This window comes from Abramis brama (assembly GCF_963993115.1).
Source record: "Abramis brama genome assembly, chromosome: 15".
Classification (NCBI taxonomy): Eukaryota; Metazoa; Chordata; class Actinopteri; order Cypriniformes; family Leuciscidae; genus Abramis; species Abramis brama.
The window spans coordinates 1,140,984-1,152,089 of record NC_139977.1 but is presented as its reverse complement, the minus strand read 5'-3'; the positions used below and the strand labels follow the sequence as shown (position 1 = coordinate 1,152,089).

Sequence of the window (11,106 nt, the reverse complement as noted above, 5' to 3'; positions counted from 1 at the left end):
CCAGTTGAGGTCAACAGCTCCCCACCTCTACTGTAAACAGCATTGGTAGGGCACTGCTTCCCCCTCCTGAGGCGCCGGACAGTTTGCCAGAATCTCTTCGAGGCCAGCCGATAGTCCTTCTCCATGGCCTCACCGAACTCCTCCCAGGCCCGAGTTTTTGCCTTCACAACCACCCGGGCTGCAGTTCGCTTGGCCTGCCGGTACCTGTCAGCTGTCTCAGGAGTCCCAAAAGCCAACCAGGCCCGATAGGACTCCTTTTTCAGCTTGAGGGCATCCCCTACTTCCGGTGTCCACCACCGGGTTCGGGGATTGCCGTCTCGACAGGCATCGGAGACCTTAGTCTTTTTTCGGTACCAGAAAATATCTGCTGTATAGGCCCCCTTCGCTCTGAGCTTGAGATAAAGGCTCTATGGCCCCTTTGCTCAACAGTTTCGCTATTTCGGCTCAAAGTAGATGTGCTACTTCCTTTTCCACCGTAGTTTCGACTCGCGCTGCGTAACAGTGGGGGCGTCGAGTGAACTGTAGCGAATAGCCTCTTTTTATAATGTTCAGCACCCATTCTGATACCCCGGGGAGCTTTGCCCATGCACTCGCATGAATAGCTAGAGGATGAATGAGATCTGGACTCTGGCCGTGACATGGTGGTGACCGGAGAGCATCTGTATGCTGTAACATAGACGCCGTGCTTGCAGCGTTCGAGGCGGGGGGCGCGCTGATCACAGTGGGCAGCCTGCCCACGCTCGACTCTCCTATGGTGGTTTGCTGAGAGAGAGCGAGCGGGGCGAACCCTGTAGGGCTTGTCATGTCTGTGAGTGAATGTGGGTGCGGGACAGCGGGCACATTTACTACACTGAAAACACCGTCTGCTTGAGCAGACTGTATGTGCGTTGGTTTCGTTTTTACAGAAACCGTGAGACATGCAGTGTGTAGTGTTTGTGGGCACAGGGTCGTGGGCTCATTCACTACATTTAATGCACAATCGACATGAGTCGATTTTATGTGTGTGAGCCCTGTGTGGCGGGCTGTGCTTGTGTGTAGGAATGAGCACTGGGCTGTGGGCATTTTTACTACACTCATCGGCCGTGGCCGGAATACCAGAAAATACACTCTTTATGAGATTTATCTGTGTCGCCATAAAAACGGCGTTTGTGTGCAGGCAAACGGGCTGTGGTACAGTTTTGTTTTCTGCTAAATAAACTGGAACAGTTGCATTTTCTGGAACTGAACGAGCGAGAAGTTTTGGTGGAAGTCTGGCCGCAGCGGGACTTGAACACCGTCGTTTTCCTAGGCGGGCTAGGAAGACTTTGAGGCCTCTGGCTTTATCTCGATCTTAGGCCGGGGCCCACGCGGAAGGGGGCGGCGGCCAGCAGAGCGAGAGCGCGATCTGGGGTCCCGGGCCTGTTGACTCTGCGAAGAGGCGGTGGTGGGCTGCGGCTGCAGCTGGGAGCTTCGAGCAGACGGCTGTCTAGAGCGGCCTGCTGCGGAACTGGAGCGCTTAGGCAGAAAATGTTTCATGGCCTATGACGTTTTCTGCACCTCAGCAAATCTATCCGCAAAATCCTTGACGGATGATCCAAAGAGGCCGGCAGAGGAGATGGGGGCGTCGAGGAATGCAGTGTGCTCCGAGTCCGACATCTCGGATAATGTAAGCCACAAGTGTCTCTCAGCTACAGTGAGAGAGGCCATCCTCCGCCCTATGGCCTGTGCAGTGGACTTAGTAGCGCGAAGAGCAAGATCCGTAGTGCTCCTCAGGTCCGGCACGCTGATAGCTACGGTCCTTCCAGTTTACGGAGAAGGTTGGCCTGGAAGATCTGCAGGATGGCCATAGAGTGTAACGCAGATACAGCCTGTCCAGCGGCGGTGTAAGCGCGACCGTGCATAGCTGAAGTCGTGCGGCAGGCTTTTGATGGTAGCGCTGTCTTAGCACGTGGTACAGCAGAGGGCGGGCTAAGATGGGCCGCTACAGCTTCTTCAGTCCTCACTGCCCGACACCAGGAGAGAGCAGCTGTCATCCTCCACACACACGGCTTCTTCGTCGTCATTCATGACGGAAGCGGCGGCAGACGCGGCCGCTGTCCGGCAGTAAGAGATACTCGGGCGAAGCAGGCGGCGAAGCTGGCGGGCGAACCGGCGAGCTTTTGCGGGTTGGAGGAGGTTCCGGGACCCGCTGAGCACGGCGTTTTTTTAACGCCGCGGCACCGCAGCGGGCGGAGGTACAGACTTAGCGAAAGATGCCAGGTGAGTCCTCAGAGTCACCATGGGCATCAGCTCGCAGTGAGGGCAGCCGCCGTCAGCAAGCGCGAAAGCTGCGTGATCCTCACCCAGGCAGGAAACGCAAATGACATGGCAGTCCCCGTCATCGAGTGAGGCTCGACACGAGCCACAGGTGGTACGAGACATCTTAAAAAAGACGCTCGGCTCTTTTAGGCAGAGAGTGTGAGTCGCAGCGGCGAACACACACTAGCAGAGAAAAGGATATGGATGCCGGATAGCGTAGCAGGAACGGCGACTGAAGGCGGCAAGTTGTCGGCCAGCGGCTTCAGGTGCAAAGGCTCGTCCCGCAGAAGGCTTTCTCAGATGGAAAACCAGATTCTCCAGCCTGTCAAGCTATAATTATAGGCCCAAGCCACGCCCGTTTCGCCCCTCATTGGCCCGCCGAAATTGGATTTCTATGAGGCCTTCATTGGATTTGAGGGCAGCCAATGGGCACGCAAGCCATCTCGCCTATGTCTGTATGCTGCCGCAACGCGTTTTACATTATTACAAAATTAAGGATAATTTTTGGCTTCAATATCTCGCGGAAAAGAGTTTTTCCCCTAGCGTAAGCTATTACGCAGTACTAGAGACCTCTCGTAAGAGAACTGCGCCGTATCACAAAATTCAAACAAATATCTAGCTGCTCTCTCTCTCTCTGTAGCTATTTCTCTCTGTCTCACAGTTGAAGTAACTATGGCAACAGATAATGAAATGCAATGCGGAGAGAAATGGGTGAAAAGCTTAATTTTTTTACATTTTCATAACAGTTTATTATGATTTAATTGGTTTGTTTGTTTTGACTGAAGGTAATAGGCATTCAGGTCATGTAACATTTGGATACAGCAAATTACATTTTAAAGAGGTGCACCTTTAAATGGTTGTTTGTGAATGTTTTTGACAAGTGCTTTTAATTTTTTTCCAATGTGCTGCTGTGTTTATAACAGATACTAGTGATGAACAAAACAACATATAATGATAATAATATTCCCATGAGTTATCATCTTCAAGCATAAATCCATCTTCATAAATTAAAAATTCTCTGGGATGTAAAGACTGTCCCTGTTCTGCTTAGTTTGGGTGACTATTTTTCTATCCAACACATATCTAACATGAGTTTCTATTACCATCATTTTCAGATATTTTCACATGTCTCCACAAAAAGTTCAGCGTGGAATTATTGCTGATGGAAGGAAATGAAAGTGAAAGTAGATGTTCAGTGTTACATGCGCCATTTTACGAAGATTTGGATCGGAAAAAAGGCATCTAATGCTAATGTAGCAATGTTTAATAATATTGTTTTTCGTTGTTTATGTATGAAATTAAATGCTCTTAAAAAAACATGAACGTTTTGAGAAGCTGAGTCGAGTTGCATTTCGATCAAGTGCTCAAGATTGGCGCATGAAAGTTCTAGTTAACGTAAGTAACCACATATGAACTTAAAGATGATCTAAATCTTATTATTGTGTCTTAACTGTTGTTGGACATAGAGGCCCTATTTGTTATGTAGGCTTAATTTTCGTTATCTACACATAAGGGAACACTACTCTAAATGTGTAACGTTCTAGAAACCAAACGCTTTTCGATTTTCCGTTTGTAGTGTTTTGATATAATATAATCAAAAGTTAATGTCGATTACAAAGAGTGCTGTTGTTACAACCTACATATAATTAGTAAACCATTTTTATTTTTAACAGCAAACAAGTTGGAATAAATATTGAACACATATTTGTGCATGTGAGTCACTTTTACAGATGTACTAAATGTTGGCATATACAATGACCACAGTGTGTTTGTGGGTCCAGTCGAAGCATTTATTTACAATCATCCCCATCAGCTCAGCTATAATACTTATATATATTTTTAATACTTGTGTGAATGTTCTATATCAAACTGCACAAGAGAACCTGTTGATTCCGATGATACCAGGTTATCATTTGATTCCAAATCAAATTATAAAACTTAAAGTGTAGATTAACTGTTAATTCTTTTTTTTGTCTAGTATATACTTATATATTTTATACTAATACATGTCATTATTTTATGTAATCTATTTTCACAGTGTTGCAGAAACATTATCACATTATCACATTTTAACAGCATTACTGCTGTTGTTACTGTAGTTTAAAGTAGTACTTTAAGTAATGTGTTTACAAATGACATAATGGGGAAAAGGGAGAGAAATATGGTGAATGTGAAACTTCTGTGTTTGCGTCAACTTCTCAAAGACACACAGGACTTCTGTGTCATAAATCTGCTCCTCTGTCCTCATATATTACATATGAAGGTGAAATACTTTGTCAGTGTGTCTGAATCAGTGTTTCTGACTCTTCAGGCTTACCTGTGACGCTCCATGAAGACTGAATGAATCATGGAGGACAGAGAAACATTCAGAGATGGAGATGTTTCTCCAGCACTCAGGTGCTTCACAATCTTCATATGACCTTAATGTAATGGATAATACAGTGCATGTCACATAACAGGGTGTTCTGCATGTTTGCCATGATTGGGAAGGTGTTCTGAGAGCTAGTCTGGTGCCGTGAATGGAATACAGAGATGACTGGATTTATCCTTGTGCAATGTCTTCACTCTTCAACTTTTGTGAAGCTTCTCTTGGATAGACTTAGATAGATTCCCTATATGAGGTTTATCTACATGTAAAATAAGCTAAATTAAAATTAATTTCTGTCTCCTATTCTGATAAAGTCAATTCCATTTGGAGAAATCAAACTCACTGGAGTCCAGCTGTGTGTCCATGAAGAGTGACCAGTCTATGGGAATACCACCAGAATTTAAGGGAGAACACACACCAACTGATCTGAGGTACAACATTTCTGTCTTGATGAATAGATTTATAGATGATGCTATTATTATATAAGTTGTCGTATCATATATGTAATTTTTGTTTATTCTGTTGTCTCTATTATGTGAAAATACAAAACATAATTTTGGATGTATGGAAAACATTATCATGGTACAATGTAAAATCGTCATGTTAACTACATTAATTCTTCTTATCACTATTGTTTTTAAAGTCAATCACACAGTCAGAGATCAAACTCACCGGAGTCTAGCTGTGTGTCCATGAAGAGTGACTGGTCTATGGACAAACCACCAGTATTTAAGGGAGAACACACATCAACTGATCTGAGGTACAGCATTTCTGTCTAGATACAGTGCATCCGGAAAGTATTCACAGCGCTTCACCTTTATCACATTTTGTTACAGCCTTATTGCGAAATGGATTAAATGTATTATTTTCCTCAAAATTCTACAAACAATACCCCATAATGACAACGTGAAAGAAGATTGTTTGAAATCTTTCACATGTACAAAAAAAAAAAAAAAAAAAATCACATGTACATAAGTATTCACAGCCTTTGCCATGACACAGTTTCCACTGATCATCCTTGAGATGTTTCTACAACTGGATTGGACTCCACCTGTGGTAAATTCAGTTGATTGGACATGTTTGGAAAGGCACACACCTGTCTATATAAGGTCCCACAGTTAACAGTGCATGTCAGAGGCAGATAGACAGTCGTTAATTAACATCTATAGGGCATGCCTGAGGTCATCAATAGATTATGGTTGTGTAGTTTATGGAGCAGCGGCAAAAACAATATTGGAAAAAAATAATAGATTACAGTATATATTACGTGTATGAATCGGAGCTGTTGAGACAACCCCCATTAATGCAATACTCATAGAAGCAGGAGAGATACCACTGGAGTTAAGAAGAGAGAAATTAGCGTTGGCGTATTGGATCAGATTAAAAGGAAGTGGGAAAGAAAACCCAACAAAAGAAACAATACAGGAATGTTGGGAGTATTCCAAGTTTCATGTGCTTGGGTTTGGATGGACAAGGGAAAAAAGAGTGAGGGAATATGAAATGGAAGCCTTAGATTTCACCACGGCCAATCCAGTTAGTAATGTTTCACCATGGCTTTTTCCAGAAGTAAAGGCCGATATTAATATCCTGGAAAAGAAAAGAGAATGGAGAACGGAGGAAGTGGGAGTTAAAACAAGCATTTACATGAGAAACAGTTATTATAATTATTTAAAGATTTACACAGACGGATTGTTACTACTGGCTCTCAAATAGTAACAAAAGAGCAGGAGAGAGTTCGACAAACAAATGTCTAAAGATTTATTATTTAACACAAAAGTTTACATAACTGAGATTCAACTTAAAGCAACAATTGAAACACAAAGCAAAGCCGCTCTCTCCCGCCCGCCACGCCATAACCAAGCCCTCTTTATGCCGTCAGGCTGGGACACGCCTCGCGCACCGGCACATCCCATCAATTAAGCACTGGACCAGACCTAGAATAGCAACAAGACACGGAAATACAGAACAGGAGAAATACATACATTGCTGGATGTAACACCCCCCACCATAAAAAACGGGTCTTGGAGGCTATGCTACACCACAACCATAATGTAAATAACACTATAGAAATCTTGGTACACCAACAGTAAAAAATTTGTGCAAAAAATGTGCAAAACATTCAAAAATATTTACAAAACACACCATACTACAGAAAAAAAACTTTAACCCCTTTTTCCACACGCATCTCCCAACTGTCACAACTTCTGTAATCCGGGCCCTGGAAAACATAAAAGACAGAAAGAAAGACACAGGGTAATAAACAGCAAAACATCAACCAGAGGGAGCACGAGACAAAGCATCTGCAATCAGGGGCATAAATTTCATCTGAATGTTGGGGGGGACAATTAACATAACTTTCCTCAAGAGCAATTTTTGAAGGGGACACCAATAATACAGGCAAAATTGTACTTTCTATGGATATGTAGTACACAGAGGAAAGCCTTACTACTATTATTAGTGTAGCTAGCATGGAGATTGTCCGTGCCATTATCCTTCTTCTCAAAGTTTCTCTCTGGTTCATTGAAAAAGCTGACTAAATTGACCAAAATATTCTTCATTGCTGTGCGAAATTGACAAAAAATTATCTCTATATTTTCAGGGATTTTATCGATAACAATAATTAGACAATATTTTGCTGAGTGTGTTATTGTGCTGGTAACTTGGTATGTTTAGGACTGCCGTGGACAGCCGACTCCTACAGTTTTTGATATTCTTCATATTCTGTGTGGCGGTCAGTTCACAGCAGTGACAGAAATCATTTTTCCAATAAGTTTCAATAGATTTTTACCTTCATTAGCATTTTTCCCTTTATAAATGTATTTTTAAACCTAATTATATGCATGCATCATCTTTTGTGTCAATTTCATACATTTAATTAAATTTAATTATAATAATAAGACACAATACGGCTGTTACCAATTAAATTAAATAAGTATCAACAAATTTTTTGCAATGGAGAGGAAACACAGAAGCTGCATTTGAAATGGCATTTAGATACTTTTACACAGACATAATGTTTTGTTTAAAACATAAAACGTTGATTATTGATATATAAAATGATTTAAAACATGAAAAGATAATTTAAATGTGAAATTAAAACCGCCAGTAGGTGGCAGCAATTCATTGTTAATGCGTTCAAAAAGCTGATTCATAAGTCAGTAAGGAAACACCTTGTGTGTTTCTCAGAGATGCAAATACAGTGCTGGCTTAGTTTTCAACTATTTTCGTTGGCGAAATAGAGTTAAAACAGGCAATATGGTGTCTAAAAGAAAACTTTTCATTTATCAATTTATTAAATCACATTTATTATCATGTTAATATCTGGAGAAAAACTGCACTATTTGTGTGATATTATATTAGATTAACTTTATTAAATGATATAAACTGACTAAATCACACAGTGAAAGCGTGAAAATCTAAATGCGCACCTGCACTTAACAGTTAATCTACAATTCCGCCTATGTCTGCAATCACATTATCTTTGCCTTTAATGTGGCGTATATCCAAATGGTATGGTTAAAGAGCCCAATGCATTATGCACTGATTTGGATTTTAAAGGGAGTGCAAGAAAGTTAACGGGTTATGGTCACAGAAGACTACCAAAGAAATGGCACCAGCTACATAGACATCAAAATGATGAAGCGCCCAAATTAATGCCAACGCTTCTTTCTCAATAACAGAATAATTTGCCTGATAAGAAGCAAACTTTCGAGAGAAGAAAGAAACTGGACGATCAACACCCTGTTCATCTTCCTGGAGCAAAACAGCTCCAGCTCCTACCTGACTAGCATCAACTTGCAGCTTGAATGGCTGGTTCAACTGCGGCGCTGCAAGGACAGGAGAGGAGGTTAAAAGAGCTTTAATAGTCTCAAAGCAAGTCTGGCAATCAGGTGTCCAGCTATACTTGACACCGGACTTCAATAGGTCAGTTAACGGAGCAACAACTGAAGAGGAATTTGGGCAGAAACAACGATAAAAACCCACCATACCTAAGAACCTCATCAACTCCTTTTTATTTGTGACGAATACTGATCTATGGCCAAAGTCTTAGCCCGTATAGGACACACTTGTCCTTGGCCTACCACCTTTCCCAGGTAGGTCACCGTCGCCCTCGCAAACTCACACTTTGCGAGATTGATAGTTAAATGAGCCTGGGCAAGGCGCTGAAACAGAGCTCTAATAGAGTCCAAGTGTCCACCCCAAGTATCACTAAAGACCACCACATCGTCTAAATACACTGCACAACCGTCTAGACCAGCGACCACGGTGTTCATCAGTCGCTGGAACATGGCAGGAGAGTTTCGTAACCCAAAACTCATTACTTTATAGGAGAACAACCCCTGTGAAGTGATAAAAGTGGACACCTCTCTGGCACGGTCAGTCAAAGGCACTTGCCAGTAGCCCTTGAGAAGATCGAATTTGCTAACAAATGTCGCGGCACCAACCTGGTCTACACAGTCCTCTATACGAGGCAACGGAAAACTATCTGATTTTGTGACAGCATTAAGTTTCCGATAGTCAGTGCAAAACCTAAAGGTACCATCTGGCTTATTAACCAGAAGGCATGGTGATGCCCAGGCTGATGCAGAAGGTTCAGCCAGACCATTGTCGAGAAGGTACTCCACTTCTGTATCAATGTGCTTCCGCTTCTCTTGAGAAACACGATAAAACTGCTGCCTGATTGGGGAAGCATGACCAACATCTATATCATGTTCTAAGAGATGCGTCTGAGTCGGAGTATCTGAGAAAAGAGTGGAAAAGTCATTAATTAAATTAATTAACTCAGCACACTTGTCCACAGACAAGTGTTGCAGCAACTGTGGAAGTTGCTTCAATGTCTCAGAATTGTGCAAATGCGCATGCAAAACCCCATCATCAGGAGCTCTGATCTCCTCTTGCTCCTGCGCTGCCACCGGAGCAACAAGAGAAAAAACAGGAGACAGACTAGCGTCACTCAGAGCTACAGGCTGTACAGCAGTTTTACACTCGAATGCATCTGAACTTTCGTGATATGGATTAAGCATGTTAAGGTGACACAACTGGGTACTTTTCCTCCTGTCCGGAGTGGCAATTACATAATTTACATCTGAAACCTTCCTGACAACAGTGTATGGGCCAGAAAACTTCGCCTGCAAAGGAGATGACAAAACTGGCAGAAGAGCCAGCACTTTATCACCCACTGCCAAAACACGACGCTGAGTTCGCTTATCATACCGCTCCTTTATTTTAGACTGAGTGTTTGTTAACTTTTCACGGGCCAACCTCCCCGCCTCATAAAGACGTCTCCTAAAACCATTTACATAATCACACAAGGCTTTTGGTGACTCCTTGAGGTCCAAACCATCCTTTAGGACAGCCAAAGGTCCACGTACAGAGTGGCCAAAAACTAAATCATTAGGGCTAAACCCTGTACTTTCTTGAACCACCTCCCTAGAGGCAAGCAACAGCCATGGCAAACCTTCCTCCCAGTCACGTCCCAACTCCATACAATAAGCACGGAGAAGGGACTTCAGTGTCTGGTGGAAACGTTCAAAAACAACTTGGCTCTGAGGGTGGTAAGCAGAGGATTTGTTGTGTTTAATGTGAAGCTGTTGTAAAACCTGAGCAAAGACACGAGACATAAAATTGTAGCCTTGGTCAGTCTGGACAAACTTTGGTATGCCAAATATAGAAAAAAACTGAGAAAGAGCCCTTACAATGGACCTAGTAGTAATAGAGCATAGCAGGTAGGCAGCAGGATAACGGGTTACCTGACACATTATGGTCAGCAAATACCTAGACCCACCTTTAGCACCAACTAATGGCCCTACACAGTCCAACTGTAAATATTCAAAAGGACCAGCCACAACAGGTATTGGATGCAAAGGTGCAGGCTTTATAACCTGATTGGGCTTTCCAGTCATCTGGCATATGCGGCAGGTTTTAATATAGGCCGCAACATCTTTCTTTAATTTAGGCCAATAGAAATTATGCATAATTCGATCATATGTCTTTCTCACCCCCAAATGCCCCAACATGTCGTGAGCAGTCTTCAGCACCAGCTGTCAAATGATGGTAGGCACAACAACCTGAAACCATGGTTCCCCCAGTGAAATGTTAGTTGAGGGTGTCCATTTTCTCACTAGCAAACCATCTAGAACAGAATAACCATGAGCCACACTCTCAAAACAGTCAGCAGGAACAGCTCGCTCAAACAACGAAGACAGAGATTGATCTGCATGCTGTTCCTTAACTAGGTCTTCTTGAGAAAGAGTCAAGGGAAAATCTGGTAAAGCAAACCTAGTCTTTTCTGCAGCAGCCTTAACTTCCAGGGCCTCCTTCCCAGCACGACTAGCAGCGGGAGTTTTAGCACAAGCAGCAAACACCTGAGGTAACTCTTTAAAACAGTCATCAGATTCATTCCTCAACTGAGGAGAATCAGTCACCACAGGAATAGGATTACTCTGCCAAACACGCCCGCC

At 42.9% G+C, this 11,106-nt stretch overlaps 1 protein-coding gene across 2 annotated transcripts in view; it reads left to right on the top strand.

Moving 5' to 3' along the window:
• The first annotated feature begins 3,463 nt into the window (after positions 1-3,463).
• The window catches only part of LOC311097864 (NACHT, LRR and PYD domains-containing protein 3-like), a 99,763-nt gene continuing 92,120 nt past the window's right edge, over positions 3,464-11,106 (top strand). Inside the window, exons 1-4 of one of the 2 annotated variants that reach the window (XM_084137814.1) lie at positions 3,464-3,672; positions 4,589-4,674; positions 4,960-5,076; positions 5,289-5,405. In XM_084137814.1, the coding sequence (XP_083993940.1) occupies positions 4,625-4,674; positions 4,960-5,076; positions 5,289-5,405 (284 nt within the window). In that variant the 5' untranslated portion in view covers positions 3,464-3,672; positions 4,589-4,624. The remainder of the gene's footprint in view (positions 3,673-4,588; positions 4,675-4,959; positions 5,077-5,288; positions 5,406-11,106) is intronic. The other variant, XM_084137815.1, reaches the window with a different exon arrangement.